Source organism: Meleagris gallopavo, chromosome 12, assembly GCF_905368555.1.
Source record: "Meleagris gallopavo chromosome 12, MGAL_WU_HG_1.1, whole genome shotgun sequence".
NCBI classification, from domain to species: Eukaryota; Metazoa; Chordata; class Aves; order Galliformes; family Phasianidae; genus Meleagris; species Meleagris gallopavo.
Window position 1 is genome coordinate 14,494,979 of NC_139415.1, and position 19,877 is coordinate 14,514,855.

The window sequence follows — 19,877 nt, forward strand, 5'->3', positions numbered from 1 at the left end:
AGTTTGTTTTGTCCGTGCCCAGTGTTAGATGCTTGTATATGCTGACTGTATTTTTGTGCAGTTCCTAAATGTGTAACATATTCTCTGTAGCCAATCCTTTTTCTGTTCTCCATAACAAAGCCTCCATTAGGCTTTCTTGTCAAGATAATGCTTTTATCTCAATATTACAGCAATAATTATTCCTAACTTGCATTAATTTGTATACTAGTGTTGTGTATCTGAGATTCAGACGGAGAATTACTAGAGAATTGCCATCCATTCCTCATGTCCCAGGCCACTCACTTTGCAGCATTGCCTCACTGTCTTCCTGTTATCCTGGGTGTATTTGCCCCAGCGTTAGACCATGTGCACATCTTTAAGTGCATAAGGTTATTCTAAGTGACTTTTCCATGCTTGAGGGTGGCCAGTGCTCTCTAGGGAGTGTAAGAAATATGTAATTTTATGACATTATCTCACAGCAATGTCAACATTTAAACAGACAACCATACTTCGAAAAGAAGTCTGTGTATTTTTTTTTCCTCCCTAATACAAGAACCAAAGTTGAAGTCTGCTAGTTGAGTCGTAGTCTACGAGGCCACTGTTTCTGTTTCCTATCATCATGTTGTATCAAAACAGTCGCACACATAGCCTTTCTGGGTTCTGCTGCAAGTTAGACATAACAGACCATGCTTCTGGGAATTGTAACACACCCTCTAAGAGATGAACTGTTTACAAATTATAAATACACAGACGCTCAGTTCAAAAACCCATGAGCAGATTAACTCCCTCCACCTAAACTATCTGTCTTCAATGACAGCACTTAATTGCCGAATCCCCCATCGTTTCTCCCTCTGCCCTTTCCAAATACCATCACAGAGATAAGAGAGCTGTGTCCCTTTGGCACAAGCTGCTCGGTGGATGAATGCCTTCTTGGATTCACTCCATCTTAGATGTGGAGTTCAGGCTCTGTCCTGTCGGCTCTGGGCTCTGTCAGACTGTCTGAAGGATTGTTTTAAAATTACGTCGCTGAAACATCTTTTGCCCACCAGTAGAGTGGTATAGACAAGTTGCACGCAGCTTAGATTGTGAGTTGTCTGATCATTGACTGTTTCTGTTTATTTTACTTTTTTCCTCTTTCTTTTCTTGACGACGACTGTGGAGCTTCAAGAGCAGACAGCTACTTTGTTAAATAGGAGTGTGCTAGCAGCAGATTGGAAAGAGTCTTTAAGTTTGCTCATAGTATTAAGTTTTGTGGAAAAAGCTTTGCATTTCCACCAAAACAAAACAAAAAAATTAGTACTATTTCCAAATTTGGTAATTGAGTCTGAGGAAAATCAGACACAAAAATAAGATAACAGAGATCCCTGTTCTTTTCTGGAAGGATCTCCATCCAGTGGTGAGCCAACATAGCTGTGCTTGACTAATGGGACGTAATAGGGAAAGATTAGATGATGCTGTGACTTCAAGCCAAGTTTGTTGGCAACTTCCAAGAAATGTTTAGCATCTCAGGGCCAGAAAAAATCCCCAAAGAATTCCTCATTCCCAGTATAAGAAATTCTTTCAGAAATAGGTACCAAAAATATACCAACTTGTACGAGAACAATTTAAAAAAATTTAACCAAACAAATTAAAGTCAAATTCATCTGGTAGCAAACAGCTGACATTTTCCATTTGAGTTCGATTCAGCATATGGAAACCTTCCGTATGGATCTTATTTGTACGGATGAATTAAGATGAAAATTGCTTTAATTTTCTTCACAGTAAAGGTCAGTAATTGAAACGTGAACCACGTGTGTCTATTGTGTAAGATGCTGTATCCCCATACTTAGGAAAGGTCATAGAAGATAATAACATCTCATTGTTTTATTCTCTGAAAGTATAAATAATTTTATTAGACTCTTACTTTTTTCTTCCATACAACAATTGCAATATAATACTTCATCATCTCCCATTGACATTGATGAAGAGAAATGATGGTAAAGGCTTGAAAATCCCTCATAATTAAAAAGGGTATGATCAGACTAGGAGGAGTCACAGACTTTCTCCACAAAATTGTGGGCAAGATCAAATTGTAAAAAAAAAAAAAACAAATTAAGATGTGTGTTTACATAGATTTGGACTTCCTTACATTGCTGTTCTCTCTTCAGTAAGCATGATGGATCCTCCCTTATTTCTTCCTAATGAGTCTGTGCACAGACCACAGATAAGCTAAGCTCCTCCATCATCTATATTAGTACTAAGGAATAGATTCTGCTGCTTGTGCCAGAAATGATCAGTGCAAAGAAAGAGGATGGGCACTTCTAAGCACACAGGATCCGTCTGGTCTGGTTACAATCTTGACTAAAGTAATGAAAATTTCCAGTTATCACTTAAGACACTATTATGACTTAAGTAAGTTTCCTCCATGCTTCTTATCGACCTAATCAACTTCTGGTTAATCCAGAGTACAGAGATTGCTCTGATTATGCTTTCCTCTTTGCAAAGCCTTCTGCGTACCAGAAACTGGAGAAGAGATGATATGTTATTTTTCAGTCTACAATGTGGCATTTTAGGTTTTAGGAATGCTGTGATCCATAAGCAGCCATAACTTGGCACAATCCTTGGCCCATCATCGTGGCCCACCAGCATTCTGGACATCCGTAGGTTTGGGAGTTATGGGAGAGGGGAATTCATAGCAGGGACTTGGCAAAGATTTTCAGGTATATCAGGTGCTGTTGCGTGGCTTTCCTCACATAAAAAACCTTGGCAAGCTAACATTCTTCCTCTTGCCCTGCAGGTGGGCGAACCAACACTGTAACTCCTCTAAATCTCTGGAGGAATATTAAATAGCATCGAGCAGACCTCTGGGCTGAGCTCATAAAACTCAGGGAGTTTAAAAATTTCCCTTAAAAATTCCAGCTATGTGAAACGCTGTTAAAATTTCTTTTCAATTGGGCAGACGTATGAATAGGACTATCTCCCTCCTGTACCCTAAATTGCTAGATTATAGATGATGATGGAGTAGTTTAAATCTAATCACTGTGCAATTGTTCTTAGATCTCGTGTATTTCCAGGAGAAAGCACTTTTTTTTTTTTTTTTTGCTCAAAGTTGTTTTTCTTTTAAGATAAAAGATGAATGATACATTCTTCTCTACATTCAGACTTTTTTCTTTTTCAGTTTTTGTGCACAGGTTTCTCACCAGAATGTTGTTTTATTCTGTTGTGAGTATTGATATTGCTTTAAGACTTGCAATAATATCACCAAATTCTGGGTTATTTTACATCTCTATGCAAATGCACGCAAGTACAGAGCATGCATTTTAAACCCCTGTATTTCACATCTGTCCAGAGGGAAAGCAAGAGTTATGACCTATGCCTCTCCACACAATCTTAAATTCTGGTTGGCTTAGAAAAATCAAAGTCTGTTGTGCACAGATGAAATCTGCCTGAATGTAAGCAAAGAAAATGCTGTGTTTTCCTATGAGTGCTCCTTAATGAGGCATGAGATGGCCATCTTTGGCCTTTTAGCCCCCCAGACTTAGCTGTAGGATCCTGTGCCCTAAAATGCGTGCTATTAAGGCTGGCGGTGTTGTCCTTCATATCAGCCTGAAGTAATTCTATTGGCTCTGGTGGAATTATTCCAGATTTCACACCTTTTTAACTGAGAGCATAAATTGACCTGTATGTGTTGCATTTCCTCTATTTGATAATTATTTCAAGTATGCTCAGATTCGCTACATTTCCACCGCCAGGCAGGCACATTTGCAGCATGGTGTTAATAAACAAAACGATCCTGTGATGCACAGTTTTGGGACTGCACAAGGCAATCGCTCGGAGTTTGGCAGCCATCCCCTCTGCGTGCTCGTCCTCCTGTAAGAGCCAAGAAGCCCTCCTCAGCACGCAGCAGGCATCACAGCTCGGGGCAAGGCAATGACTCAGCAAGGCAGATTGCTGGGATCATTACAGCCACCCTTAGCTCCTATGGAAAGCAGGAGGTTCAAGGTTGCTGTGGTGTCTATTTTCAAAGCACTGCCTGGAATTCTTTTTAGCTACCAAGGGACTCCCATGACTGCCACCTCTCACAACAGCTTCATTCTGCTGCTGGACTGAAGCTGTTAGCTAACAGTTCCCTATAACAGTCGAGAACACTGGTCTATTTATGCCCAGTAAAATCTTTCTAGTTGCAGAAGTTCTTCATCTGTGATCTATGAGTATTTTGGCCTTAAGATGTTTGATAGGAGTCTTGGCAGACAGCAGTGAGTTTGGAGTTTCGCGTTCAAGGTGAGGCTGGGCCAGGCTCTGAGCAACCTGCTCGAGCTGTAGGTGTCCCTGTGCATCGCAGGGAAGTTGGGCAAGATGACCTTTAAAGGTCCCTTTCAACTCAATGATTCTATGACTCTAAGTTGCAAGTGAAATCCAACTTCAGTTACTTCCCTCTTTCTCTAAATAACTACAGCATCTTTTTCAAAACCTGGAAGAACAGCAGACTAAAAGTCATGCATGCCTTCGCTTTTTTCTTTCCCTTTTTTCTCAATCTTGTTTTGCTATCAATGCGCTGGGGAGTTCGTATCTGGTGCATGGGGGTAAATCCTGCCAAAATATTGCTCTGATGTGTTTGTAGCAGTGGTAACGTAACAGAATAGCTGTAAAAAAACCTAATCCTAATGGTTAGGCCAGCCCAAATGAGGCGGACTGACTCTTCTAATTCCAGATTTTCAGTCCTGACTTGGTGGCCTGTGTCTTGCTTTCTTCCTCCTTTTGTATTAATTCCTATTTATTCTCTCTCCTCCTCTTATTCCTCTTCCTTGCCCCCAAGTGTTCTTCAGCTTTATATATTGAGTTTCCCTTGGCATGCCAGAAATTTGCTGATGAATACCACTTGTCTGAAAGTTGCAAGCAGGATTTCATTTTGTGTAAGCGTTTTGTATTAAATCCATAATATGAAGTATTTAGAAGTTGATTGTGAGTACATGCCTGAATTTTTAGTTGTCTGCATACAGTATGTGCGATATACATAAAGAGAAATGCATTTACAAAACGGCATGGCAAAACATCCCTGCATTTTACTTTTTTTGGGTGTATCCTGAGCAAACTCTGAAGGACAGATTTAAAAAATAGGGAACAGCTTTTAGCCTTTGTAAAGATGACAGTTATTAATCATGGAAACACATGATTGCAAGAAATAGCAGATCTCTAGCATCCATGTTTTCAATTCAGCACTGAATACTTTGCTAGAGAAGCAGCAGTAAGTAGCATCGTTTGGGCTGTGGTGCAGAACAAATGATGGGTAATTTTTGTCCTCAGTCTCTTCCTCCATAGGTTTCATGATTTCCCTTGCAGTCCCAGCTCTGACAACTGAAGCTCACCGGTGGTGAATTGATGTGTTAATGCTGGAGATGGCTCCTCCTGGCCTGCCCCATATTTCACGCACTTTCAAAGTCTCTGTCACTGGAAGTGCATCAGTTTTGTTGTCATGTGAGTTTCTTTTGCAACTGTCCCTGAGTGTCTGGGAGTGGGACGGCGTTGCAGGGAAGGGAAAGAAGATCAGAGAAATGCAGTAACCCCTTATGTTCAGGTTGTTAACCGTTGTATATTTCAGAAAGAAAAATCTAGAAGTACTTTTCATTTAGCAGGGCAGAGAGAGATTTGGTGTCTTCATGTGGAAGTTCAAGCTGATGTGCATTAACTGGACACAAAAGACTTAATTTGTGAATTTGCTGGGTTCTTGCTTTTTTTTTTTCCACCTTCTTCCGCTGACACGCTTAATCTTTTGTAAGAACCCTTTTGTGTTTTTGTTCAGGCAATTAATGTAGAAATGGAAGTTTCTTAAATCGGGATATGCGAGGAAGATTTGAAGTAACACACTGATTATATAATTAATTCTCAGTTGTAAGTTCATTTTGATGGACTTAATTCTTTCCCAGAGGCTGCAGACTGGTTTTGGTCCACCCACAGTGCTGTAATCAGCTAAGAAATAAAGAAGAAAAAGGCCTTGAAGGAAAGGAAGTTTCACGACTGATTTTAGGGGAAAAAAAAGAAGTGTGACAAACAGGCAGGATATTTTATTTTAAATTCAAGAAAGTGCTTCAGAGCTTTGGTTTTGAACCATGGGTATCCAAATCCTGTTTTCCAGCAGCATAATACTTTGAGTCCAGAACAACTCGGAGAGGAGCAAAATCTGAAAAGGAAGGAGCACGATTACCTGTGCTGGAGGTGGGACCTTGCACAGATAGAAAAGTAGAGCGGAAGATGAATTTAGGATTACATCTTTAACAAATATCTTAATGCTAGGTAATAACTTTCGGTATGGCAGTTGCTCATTTATAAATAAATATGGAGCAGCGACTCTGTTCTTGGTGGACTACAACTATTCTCTCTGCTTCTGACAGTGTTCTTTGAGGTTCTGACTTCAGAAAGCACGCATACACAGTGCTCCTCAGCTTAAGTAATTTGGAAGATCCTAATTGTTGTGCTTCATTTGTCTACTTCTCTCCTGCTTAACCAGTGCCTAATCATCCTGTAAATGTGTGGACTGCAGGTTTCCAGAACAAAATAATAACAAAGAAAAGATATTGACAGATCTTCAGATTATTTTGGCTCTGGCAGTGCAGTGCAAATACAGCATAAGTAGCGGCTAGCACAGATTATCCTCCAACAACTGAGCTCAATTAAAATGCTTTCTAATTCCTAGCTACCTCTGCCTATTCCTTGGTTGCGTATATTTTGTATTACAAATGAAAAAAAGCATATTGTTCTAGGATTGATTTTAGTGTGCATGCTAAGTGAGGATAAATATACAATTGTCCTTTTATCCCATGAGCCTGTGGTTCGTGTTCTATTTTTCTCGTCTGCTTGGTGGCTGCAGCAGAAGTTAGGTGGTGTTGGTTAAAGTGCATTATCGCCGTGTTTCTGTGCTCAGTGGAAAACGTGTAAATGAAGCCAGCATGATGCAGATAGAGCTGTTGGACAATCTTCCTTTCAGCTGTGGGTAGCAAGAGTAGGCTTGCCTTGGAATATCACTGAATATCATCTGAAGTGGTTCCTTTAGCCATCTGTCTGCGTTGGGATAGAACGAAATCCCCACTGGCTGCTATACTACTCTCGACTTCTACTGGTGAGTTTGGTGTGTAAGAGCCAACTATGACTAAGCGACTGTTGCACCATTCTAGTGAAGGAATAGTTAAAAATAATCCTAACGTGTCATTTACATTTGAGCCTAGCAAGGTTATAGCTGGAGCTGTGTGAAAATGACTTTTTGGTGCTATTTTCACGAGCTGACTATTTATTTATTTATTTAGTTAGTTCTGGGGTTATTTCACACCCCAGGGGTTTCATTTTTTTGTTGGTTGTTTTATTAATGTAAAAATACTCATTTTCACACCCGAATGTGTGATTATTTAAAAATCCTGCTTCTATTTACTGTGCATTCCCTTGCAACCTAAAGGCAAATATTCAAATATCTGGAGCTTGATAACTCCATGGTGGTTTTGGCTGGCTTTTTCAACTCAAAAATTACTGTGAAGAGAAATATGCAGTAAGTAATTCAAACCTTGGCTTTTAAGGGTTATGAGGGCCATGCTGTCATGTCTGGCTCTTAGTATCCAAGGATGGTTCATATGTTATTTCAGCACACACAGATGTAGGGCAGTGCCCTCTCAGATGCGGAGACCCTCTCATGGCATGATAGTGTCAAAAGCCTGTAGCAGTGAGACTTCACCTCTGTGGCCCATTGTGACTGCAAGTAGCCTCTGATCCTCTCTCCTGCACAGCAAAATATTGAGGGTTCATGGCAGGGGGAGAATTGTAGGCAGTGTTGCTCTCAGTGTCTCTGGTCCCTGCTTACTCCCTCATACTCTGGCCAACAGAGAAGGATAGAATCACAGAATGGCTTGGGTTGGAAGGGACTTTAAAGATCACTGAGCTCCAACCCCCTGCCATGGGCTGGCTGCCCCCACCCACTCAGGCTGCCCAGGGCCCCATCCAGCCTGGCCGTAAGCACCTCCAGGAGAGCATGGACGTGACTTGATGTGTACCATCATCATCTGGACGCTGACTGGTTGAAAAAAAAAAAAAAAAAAAAACCACAAAAAATTTATTTTTTCTAAATGGAGCTGGTTTTAGAGGGTCTAAATGTGATGTAAAATCAGTGTCCAGGGCTCTGCGTTTTGGAATAAGTGAATGTTTTGCTGATTTCTTGCTAGAATATCTGCAACCACACCAATTTGCATGCCTGTATGTGTGTTAGATTGCTGGCAAAGAAATGCTGAATGCTGATAATTGTATACTGATTTCCAAGGCTGATTTAAGTTATTTTGATTTTTAATTCATTCTGTGCTTCCTTTTTATTCCTGCACATGTGTAGTAATGTCCTGTAATGTTGTTGCCTAAAATAAGCAGTAAGAAATGAAGTTGTGAGATGACTGCTTTAAAAAGAAAATGTCGTTTTTTCCTTTGATTCTTTTTTTTCCCCCCTCAAGTAAAGGAATAAGTATGCAGAATGATTTAAAAAAAAAAAAAAAAAAAAGTTGCATTCAGTATCTTGCTGCTAATTTATGTACAGAAAACAGCATGACTGTTGGAAGTTTGCAAAGCTCGGAAAAGTGATATTCAGAAGTTATGTGCTTGAGGGTGCTCAGCATCTCTTTTGGGCTGATGTATAGCTGGGTTCTTCAGTGAAAGCCTGGCTTGAAATCCTGAACTTCGTGTTAGAAGATAAAGAAACTTCTGCCCAGGTGCTGAGGGAAGGAAAGAAAATGTAAGGAACCATTTGCCTTCGTATTCATTATATATCATAAATGTTTTCTCTTCTCCCTTCAGTGATATGCTTAAGTTCGTGAATACATGAGTAGTACTGGGAATCCCTAACTTTTCTTATGTATCTGTGAACACATTAGCAAATACTGAGATTAATGTTTTGCTTTTTTTTTGGGGGGGTAGGAATGTGAGAAAAAGGGACTAATTGACAGAATCCACATGGTCCAAGAGATTGTTGTAGCTGTTCAAAGCGTTCTAGAGGAAGTTGCATCGTTTGGAGAGAGAATTAAAAAGTAAGTGATGGGTTTTTCTTGCTTAACCGTGATTTGCAGTGAGGCAGAGCTGGGGTGAATTTTCTTGCAAGGTGAAGCAGGAGAAGCCTGGCCATGGAATTTCTATTCCGAAAATGTTCCCAAAGCATAGAGAAGAGGAAAAACTGTGTGCTCTGCTGGTATAGCTCTCACAGTGTCCATCTGCTCAGATTTCTGATCTTGTCTATCTGTGATGGAGTCGTGATGGGAAATACTGCTTGAAGTTGTGGACTCAGAACTATCAGGTTTTTCTTTGTATTTCCTCCATAGAAAATGCATAGAGGACTAATGGTATTGCCTTTCCCATGCCCTCCCTACCCTGGTTACAGGAGTTATCAGTCATTTATTTCCATCTACAGTGCATTGATGTTCTTCTCTACCATTTTGAGCTTTCTGCTTCCTGCTGATGCCACAAGGAAGCCTGAAGGCAGTTTTCTAGTCTTGTCACAATGGGAGGCACATAGGGTATTCCTGACCCTGAAAGGGAAAGAGGTGAAGAGCCAAAGAGAAAAAAAAAAAAAAAGGAAAGTCCCCCACACAAACTCATATAAACTTTTATAACCCAATCTTTATTGGCACTTCATTGACCCACATTGTTTTCTGTTTTGAGCACAAAGTGATGGTTTGTGATTGAGCCACACTTTAATGAGGAGCTGGGTTCAAGCTAAAAATACAGCAAACCCATGTGTTGTGGTTCCACGCCGTGCACCCCAGCTGGGGTGGAAGTGGCCCAGAGATGTATTCCAGTCTATGAACGGGGCAGTGTTCTGCCCAGCTGCATGGCAGGAAGACTCACTATTAATTCTTGTATTCATTTCGGTGACAATGGTCTTAAAGAACACATTGGGTATTAATGTGGAGACCCAATGTAATTTCAGAAGAATTCCATTGTAACTCAACAGAAAAGCACCATTAAAGAATTGCCACCAAATTTTTTTGTGACAGACTGAATCGTGCTGCAGTTTCCATCTGTCACTCTAGTTATACAATCATAGGGATTTTTACTACTTAACAGAATTGAGCTGTTTTGCTACTTGTTTTTTTTTCTTTTTTTACTTGAGCTACGTTGATGGCTTCTCAACCACCTATTTTTACTTAATACTTACTACATCTGGTGAAGTTTAAAAGTAATTATTCTCCCGTACTAGTAATTTTATTGGTTGAGAGAAGTTCATATCATTTTGTAGCCTGGTGACTGGTCCACATTCATTCTCTTCTTCCTACTCCCTGTCATCATGACGTGATGAAGTTAGCAGGTAGATGGCATGAAATGAATGCTAAAATCGTAGAATGGCTTGGGTTGGAAGGGACTTGAAAAATCATTGAGCTCCCATCTCCTGCTGTGTGCTGGTTACCACGCATTAGATCAGGCTGCCCAGAGCCCATCCAACCTGGCATTGAGCACCTCCAGAGATGGGGCACCCACAGCTTCTATGGGCAAAGACCTGTAAATCCACCTACAGGCTAATTAACGTTCATATTGTCTCCAGGTATCTCAATGTTCAGTGATACAGGAGAACGTGTTGATGGAGTACCTGCTAGGATGTATTACTAATAGCTGATAACCCAAAGTATGTAGTAAGCTTACATGTAAATGATATGGGTGAAAGGAAATTTTTCTCTGTGTGTGCTACAAGTCTAAATTACTGTGATGACTGAGAGCCCAAGTGGAAAAATGTCAGTGTGCAAAGGCTTGGACTGCTGATAACATACGATAGCTGACCTGAAACAGCCTCCTATATTCAGTGCAGTAGGAAATTGATAAAAATGTAAGGAAATAGAAGCAAGTGTGTACCTACTAAGATGTATTTGTATAGAATGTTATTCCTCAGTACTATGCAGAGAAGTGACTAACTTCTCTCCTAAGGTTTAGTGTTAGTTGTAATTAATCCATTCCAAGTTATTGGCAGAGTTGACTCTGGCTACCTGCCACTTTCAAGTCATGCATCAACACCCTTTTCATGTCATCTCCACTGTGGTCCAGCAGAGCCAGCTCAGATGGCTTGCACCTGCAGCATAGTCTTGTCTCCAAATCAGATAATGTTCCCATGAATAATGGAGAGCTGATCGGTGAGCAGAGATGTGTAACAAGTGCAACACGTATAAGAAGAAACAGGAACAACTTGCTACATGGCTAACAACTTCACCAAGCCCCCCTGAGGCTATCCTCTCTCCTTGTCCTGATATCTGCCTCTCAGATATCACCTTTAATCTCTCACAGCACCCAGGTGCAGGACTCCGCTTACCCACTTTCCGAAGTGAATCTGCGTATTTGAATGCGTAAAACCTTGCAAAGGGATCATTATATTATTATCCGTCATAAAGCACAGTGTAGAAATACTGAGCAATGTTATTCTTTACAGCACATTGAACTGGACGGTGCCCTTCCTCTCAGTTCTGGCCTGCTTGTTCCTCGCAGCAGCAACAGTTATTTTGTACTTTATACCGCTGAGGTACATTATTTTAATCTGGGGTAAGTATTCCACCATCTCTCATACACATGCAATAAATACATTATGCAGGGAGTTCCCATCACCCTGTCGGGCCTGAGCCACTGCTGTAGGAGAAAAAAGAGATGAAATAAAGGATTAAATCAAACAAAAGAAAGAGCAAAAGGAAAGGAGAGAAATTGCTGGGAGTAAAAAGTTCTGTAACAAAATACTGTTGTTCTGGTATGGAGGACATGGTGAATACATGAGAACTATACATCCATTCAACATCATCTAGACTGACAGGGCCTTCAAATATGATACGTGTTAAACAACTACCCTGTGGCAAGGCCTTAAAAGACCTTATGGTATTTTCTGTTTTTAAAAATCAGGTACACAGAAAATTGTGTTGGCATTTTGCTACAAGTATATGGCTTAAGAGCTGCATCTCAGATGTGAAGCAGGAACATTTCACAGAGGGGAGAAGGCTGGAGCAGCCATCTCATTTTAAACTACTTTCAGGGAGACTAGTATGGGATTTTGGACAAGGGTGTAATAGGATTCAGTGCTCTATTACGATTCTCGGAGGCTGCTGGCATATGAATTTTTTTTTGGCTGTTCTTTGAAGTGAGCTGGCTGTTCTCTTTTGCTCGATGACACTTTTCTCTTCTCTACCATGTCTTTAGATAGCCATACTGATCTCTTAGTAGGGAAGCAGCAGGGTGTTAGGTGTCTTTGCTCATGTGGGATAGTGGATTTAACAGTCATCTCAGTGACAAATTGGTTATATTCTCCCCATGTTACCCTCCAGAATGATTGCGTGCTGCAATCTCTTTTTTTGCCCCTCTGTTGATAGCAGGTTTCTCCCAAAGTAGGGAAATGGCTGTAAACCTGCTTTTTCAGGAGGCATTTGTGAATGATGCTCCATGACTGGCAATGTGTGCATGGCTTGAAGTTTGAGGCACTGCTTTCACACTAATTTTTACTTGTGAATTCTTCTTCCCTTTTTCACCTCATCTGAACAGTTGAGTAGGGAGGGGGATAGAAATGAGTTGCGTTATTTTGTTTGCTTTTATTTTTCCCAGGCATAAATAAATTTACTAAGAAGCTTAGAAATCCCTATGCCATCGATAATAACGAGCTACTAGATTTCCTCTCCAGGGTACCATCTGATGTTCAAAAGGTACGTAATGAAATGGGCAGCACCAACAGAGGCAGTGAGCAGCTCTGAGAGCGGCTGGGTGCTCTGTTGGGGAATACAATGCCCCTGCACTTTTGAATAACTGAGATAAGGGATTGGGAAAATCCATGGAGGGCAGGGGGCTGGGGGGGGAGGAATGTTAGAAGAGAGAGGAGCCAAAATCCTTTGTCAGAAGCGTGATTGCAGAAAAATTATCCTGAAAAGACTTACTTAAAAATGATCTGGAAAATCATCCAGCGTGGTTAGTGAACTATGGTTTCTGTCACCTTTTTGCTCTTATATTTGTACGGAGGAAAGAGAAAAATAGTCTCTTTGATAGAGATAACCATCCAAAAGCTTTCTGAATTCTCCCTTTTCTCAAAATCGAGAGTAGGGGGATTATTTCCATGACTTTGTGCTCGCTGTAGTTTTTTTTCACATCAGCCATCCCTCAAAATTCTTCCTCCCCACCCACCTTGAACTCCAGGCTGCCCTTGGACGAGGCTCAGCTCATCTTTTTCATTAGAGAAAGCTTTGAGATGTGTATAAAATACTCTGCGGTTGATGAGTTCAATCTTCTACCATTACAGAATTATAACTTTTAATCTAGCCAGAATCTATCCGCCCTCAATTTCAGTCAAGTCTCGTCTCTTTTCATATTTCTTTGAAACAACAAGAGTGTCTTCAGTAATCCTGCCAATCTTCCTGGAAATTATTTGAACAATAAGTCCTTTAGAATGTCAGGATCTGTTTATTTCTCCTGAAGGAAGGAGAATAGTCTTGCTGAGTAACAAGGCACATGATATAAAGGATTCTTTCTTTTGTTTTAATCAACTGGAATCTCTGTCCTCAGGCCCCGATCCTGATGCTCTGGATCCCACTGACATTGTACCTTCCTCTGTGAATCGTGGTACTTTCACAGTGAGGTGCTGCTTACTGTGAATAAGGGGATCACAATCTTGCCTGTAGTGATTTCACTCTGCTGGAGACCGAAAAATAATTGCCTCCATGCAGCGTTGAAGCATCTGGTAGAAACAGGGTTGGAAAGGCTTGTGGTGACATTTATCTCAAGAGGTCACCAGATTGGCTGATGGCAGCACTAATAACTTGAGAGAAATCTCTTCTTAGACTGGTGGGAGCAAAAGAGCTAAATGGGAATAATCATGGAGATGTTAAGCTTCAGTGTATTTTTGGTTGTTGTTTTTTTTTTTTCCTGCCATTGCTCTCTGAGAGTACACTGGATTTGCAGTGATGGTTTGCATATGCCCTCTTAATGTTTATATTTAAAGATAAGCTGCTTTTCTATTTATGCTTTATTTAACATTTACATTTATAACATTTCCTTGAGTGGTTTCTATCATTTTGGAAACCTTTGAACTCTCTGAGGAAAATGATAACCATTTACTATGAGGGAGGACTAATAAAAGTTCCTTCGATGGGACAAACCTTCTCAGAGCAGTTTTCCACTGGTGCTAAAAATAGTGAAGCCTGTGTGTCAGCCACGCGCACCTCCAGCAAAGAGTCATCCATGGCAACTCCAAATCCTTTCTGTCTGCTTCCTTTAACATGCTGTTGATGCATCATCATTTCACTGCGGTACTGCAATGAGTTGGAAAACACCTCTGTATTTTAGCCATTTACAACCCACGTGTGCTAGGCGAAAGAGGAGTGGAAAAGATGGCACATTCAGCAAAAGGTTTCTGTAATTTCAATGGGAATACTTTTCTGTGGCACAACAGGCGATTTGCTGCTGGGGTTGCATGATCCTCCGCAGTTTATCTATACGTGTTTAACTATTAAATTGTAAATTAAGTTGTTTTGAAAGGTGGAGGTAGCTTTGTCCAGGCTCAATTTGAGAAAATATTTTTCAATTTGATATGATTAAATATTCCAACATCCCAAGTCTGCATGCAATTTTGACAACAATCTTTTTGCTGTATATTGGGATCTACGTGATCTGTTACTCCTCAGAGAAGTTTATTAAACTTATTGGTTAATGCCAGAAGAAGAAAAACAGCTCCCAAACCAAAACAAACCCAAAGATCTCTCCTCTGCTGCAGAAATTAGGTAGAACCCCATGTATCTCATTAGAAAAATCTGCTTTTAATATTTTGTTTCAAGAAATGATGCATGACTTCTCAAATCCTTCCTGCAATTAATCCCCCATGTTCCTGTGTTTAGAAAATGATTCATTACTTTTGAACCTTCCTTAGTTTCCCTTGGTTTGTCCTTGGGGAGCCATTAACACACGCTGTACTGAGCTAGAGTTACCTAGCTGCAAACGTCATGTCTATTTGTTTTTACAGGTGCAGCATGCTGAATTGAAACCATACAGCAGCTCCAGCCCCATTAGGAAGAAACGGAGTGCTCTATAGGATGAAGTACGATTTCGGAATGCAGCATCTCTCTCTGTAACCCCCCACATGTACACACGTGCTTCCCCCTTCTCTTCGTAGTTCAGAACAACACAATAATTTGTTTTTTGTTTTTTTGTTTTTTTTTTTAATTTTTATTTAAGCTGGTCTTTTTGATAAATACCTATTTGAGTTGTCTTTTTGGGCTGTCTCTTGGCATCAAGATGTAGCCCCTAAAGAGCGGAGTGAAACGTGAATTAGTTTGTAGGGTGGGGAGTAGTGTGGGAGGGTATGGTGCCACTGCATTGCCTCTTTTTATTTTTTATTTTGCTTCAATTGCAGAGGCTATGCTGGATGTGGCAGCGCTCCATTTTTTTATGTAGGAGGAAATAATTCTGCCTAGCGTAGCAGATCAGCTGAGCTGATGTGAGGAGATGCTCTGAACCAGTTTTTAACATATCCAACAGATTTACATTAAGATATGAAAGCTATTCTTTTCTGAGTTAAATCACTGTGCCTAGAAAGGTTTAAGCTCTGAATTAACGAGTCTTTGATACCCATCTTCTGTTCAAGCAGTGTACATTTTAAAAAGTTTTTTATCATAATTAGCAGAGTGAGGAGCTCCAGCAGTATCTCAATATTTTATCCAGCACTTGTGGGTTTTTCCTTTTTCCCTTTTCTTTAAAAAAAAAAAAAAAAAAAGCCCACCCTGTGGTTAACTGTTTGGATACTGGATTCGTCGGAGATCCATTGCTGGCAATGGATGCATGAGAACCTTCTGCTACAAAGGATTAAGAGACTGCAGAAAAGCCTAACTCACTGACCTGAAAAGACTCTGTTGACTTGCCTTTTATAACTCCATCTCATCAGATATTTTCAGCACAGCTCTTGTTTTTCTGTCTAAATCCAGAGGGGTCAACACTACAGATCCAGGAGAAAAACACTTTGTTGCCTTAAAGAAACAAATGCTCGTGCAGGAAGAGTACGTGGTGCCCAAAGATGTGGCTGTGCAATAGGGGGCAGGTGTTGGTCTCCTGCCGATTCCCATTGGAGTCCACAAAAAAAGGATCAGAAAATGAAGTTATGTGGGAAATGAGCAATGAAGAAACATGGGAAAGGACCCAGTTTTCTGAGGGAAATGTGGTTTCTTGCTTTGATCTTTTAGCTATTGTTCTGCTTTGTAAAATTCACATAACCAGCATAATCCATGTTGTTTGCCTTGGGAAACTGAGGTGGAGAATCGTGTAAACCTGCCCAGTTTCTTTTGAGAGCGTAGTCCTCAGCCTTTTAGCTGCTGTAGGATTTTGTGGGAGTGACTTGTGACTTGTCCCCATGGGTCATTGTTAGCACGAGAGCTGGAGCTTGGTTCATGCCATTTCCAGGCAGGTGTTTCCACCAGCATCGCGTTGGGTGGTTCACCTTACAAACAAAGAGAATCCTGGTGCACAAGTTGCTTTTTAAAAAATAAGACTTTGAAAGTCATCTAATTAAAGGTAAAACAGGTGAAGCTTTGCTTATGGATTGGCAATCCAAATGGTGCTGCACCATTTGATGATGCAAACCTGAGGGCTTGATGTATGAATTTGGTGCGAAAACCTAACATCAGACTATTTTTCACTGGGTTGTTACCTGGATTCAATGATTTTTCAATGTTTATTTTTCCAAAGTAACTATCCCCTCTATGCCACTGGATCATTAGGGGCAAATGTTCATAGACTTATTCATAGATTTAATATGTAATAGTTCAGTTGGAAAGAACCCGTAAAGATCATCAAGTCCAACTGCCCGACCACTTCAGGGCTAACCAAAAGTTGAAGAATATCATTGAGGACATTATCCAAATGCCTCTAGAGCACTGACACACACGGGGGCATCAACCACTTTGTTAGGAAGTCTTTTCCAGTGTTTGACCACCCTTGTGGTAAAGAAGTTGTTCCTGATGTCCAGTCTCAACCTCCTCTGTGCTATCCTCATGGGTTGTATCGTGGGTTACCAGGGAGAGGAGATCAGTGTCTCCGTTTGATAAAGAATGTATTTTGCTCATGTAAAGCTCTGTTTAGGTGTGTATGAAGAGACAGAAGAAAGATTATCTCACTTTAAAATAGTGTAAAAATGCCTCTTTGTGTGCACGCGTGCTTGTGTACCCATGCATGTACACAGTTGTGTATAAAGAAGAGTACATGTATAATGTATTTATAGGTGAGGACGTGTGGGAAAATGATTGAACATACAGATTTAAAAACCTTGAAAATGTTTATGAAAAATGCCAAAGATTCTAAAGCTTATCTTGTGTCTGTTCTTCTTCATTTTGTACTGTTCCCGGCATGTCTCTCTGGCTGAGCCAGATCTCTGCATGATTTGATTTACTTCAAGTTAATGAAGTCAGTTGGAAAGAGTCTTGTAGAAATTAGAAAATCTCCAGTAAATCTCCTTCTTGTACATACAATGGGTGTCCACGGATCTCTTTTGTTAAACCGGTTTCTCAATCTTCTGTGTAAACAATGCCTCATTGTCTCGCTTGAGACTATCATCCAGTTTATCATACTGTAGTCTAGTTGCTTTGTGGACCAAAGTCCCACGTATTTAAGCAGGCCTGTGGAATCAGATCATTGATCTGAGTGAAAATATTCAGCTGCAGCCAACGTTTATTTATTCAGAAGTTGAGGCTGATATTGTAATTTTTTTTTCCCTATAGATTTTTTCACATTTGATTTCTGTTCAGGAGACAGGGTGATGTCTTTGTATATATATAGATGTGTGTTTTGGAATAATTTGTATTAGATTGTTATGCTGGAGACATACCAAATGAAGGGGTTTGGATGGCCCAGTATGTGTAAATGTTGTAATGAGCTCTTTGTTTTGATAAATGCTGTTTGAAATGCAATAAACATTTGAGGTTATGGTGATGTTTTTAATTTATCTGGATTAGGACATACATTTATCATTCCTTACAAAATGCTTACTGAGCTATATTATTCAGTACCTGGCTAGGTGAGCAAGTACATCACTTGACAGTGCAGTGTACCAACACCTGAGGTTACCTGAAGTGGACTCTGTGGTGCTGTAGGAGATAAGGTAAAGAGAGACCCCACCTGCTTTTAAACTTTTGGGTGGGATTTCCTAGCCCCTTCCTAGGGGAAAGGAGGGTTACGTGCATTTGCTGTCCACTGAAGTAATCAAAATCCTTTATTCAGACTTTTCATTTGATTCTTGAAGCCAGAATATCAGTTGTTACATAGCTGAGTGTCCATCTGTCCATGGGAATTACTGTTTTTTATGTTGTTAATCTATACACTGTATAGCATGGAAATGATAAACTTATGTTTTTAATTTACGGCAGTCATTTGAGTCCCACAAGATGTACATTTGCATTCTGATTTCTCTAAGATGAAGGCATTCAGAAATGTAAATCTAGCTGTGGGTCCTTTGGCTGACTGTAGCTTACGGAACATGGAGATTTGTTGATAGCATATGACCAAACACGTCTACTATCTTCACAACATGTAGATGACTGGATTTGACATACGTGTGCAAATGAAATATGTACTTGTGTTTGTCCTAACATAAGCTGCTGCTAAAAGTTGGTTTCTGGACTAATCTTGAATAGGAACAAGGACTCGGCTCCCTTATGGATCACTGTCAGGAGAACTTGGTCACTGAAACACACATTGTGGAAAGCAAGCAAACAGCTGAATAAAGCAGTCGGTGGAAATGTCACAAGCGCCTTTTCTTTCCTGCTTGCAAAGCTGCAGTTTTAACCTTCAGCTCTTGCATTCCTCTCTGCTCCCCCTCTGTCCTTTCCCACACAAAGCGATGGAAATCTCAAGCTCAGCCCTGCTGCTTTGGGGCTCGCACCTATCGCTGTTGCCCTGCAGACCTACCTTCGTTTGCATGGGGAAGTGCTCATCCCTAGAAATTAGGTTCCTGCTAATTGACTGCCTGGAGTACTAATAGCTCCCAAGACTGGGTAGTCCCACTGGAAAATGGAGAGTTGCCATTTAATTTCCTGTACTCTACATGGGGCTACTTTGTTTGGTTAGGTTTTTATTTGTGGGGCCTGATCCTGCAGGAATCGCCACAACTGGAGTTGTTTTCCCATCAGCTCCATAGGTTCACACTTGGAAGGAATTTGGCTGCTCTGAGGGGTTAGGAAAAAATCGACAAAATACATTTTAATCAAACCTTAACCTTTAGATTCTCCATCCTTTAAGCTAAGCTGATAGACTGTTTGGGAAATGTTAGCTTTGACTCTAGAGACTGTGCTATGTATTAGAAGTGAATCCTCTTCTGACTTAATACTGTACTTGTATTTTATCTTTAAAGCTACACGTGTCAGTGCCCTGGTGCATCTACCCCTTCAAATCACACAGAGACACGATAAGAATATCTGCTCTTCAGCATCCTGAAAGTTAGCAACTGGGAAGAAAGCTGAGGTACTACATATTGTTAACCTGCTGTATTGCAAATGGAGTGTTTTAATTGTTCTCGCTTTAGGATAAGTTAAAGCAGGTGAAATTCCAAGATTTTTGGATAAAATGTTTGCCAGACAATTTTATCAATTGAGAAGACCCTCAGCAGCAGCAGCAGTTATGTAGTTCCAAAGGACACGTGAGTAAACAGTATGTTTTGCTTAGTGTAAATATTCAAAAGCATTTAGAAATAAAGAAGTGAAAAAACCTAGCATCCTCCAGATGATACCATTTCTAATCTACTTTCCTCTGTATTGCTTTGACTTAAAACAGTGCAGCATGTAGAAGGTCATTTTGTTTTGAATAAGTGATGTGCTCCTCTGACATGAATCATGGAGCTGAGCACAGGGCAGCAGGAGGTGGCATTCAGGGCTCGGTGTTTGCAGCAACAGCAGCACCTGGGCGGGCAGGAGTTCAAGTTC

General features: G+C 40.5%; 1 protein-coding gene across 5 annotated transcripts in view; it reads left to right on the forward strand.

The window, feature by feature from the left end:
- The window catches only part of MCTP2 (multiple C2 and transmembrane domain containing 2), a 184,648-nt gene extending 166,762 nt beyond the window's left edge, over positions 1 to 17,886 (forward strand). For all 5 annotated transcript variants that reach the window (XM_085234346.1, XM_085234348.1, XM_085234345.1 and 2 more), the window contains 4 exons: positions 8,896 to 9,005; positions 11,387 to 11,496; positions 12,538 to 12,635; positions 14,939 to 17,886. In XM_085234346.1, coding sequence (XP_085090472.1) covers positions 8,896 to 9,005; positions 11,387 to 11,496; positions 12,538 to 12,635; positions 14,939 to 15,007 — 387 coding nt within the window. In that variant the 3' untranslated portion in view covers positions 15,008 to 17,886. The remainder of the gene's footprint in view (positions 1 to 8,895; positions 9,006 to 11,386; positions 11,497 to 12,537; positions 12,636 to 14,938) is intronic.
- The last annotated feature ends 1,991 nt before the right edge of the window (positions 17,887 to 19,877 follow it).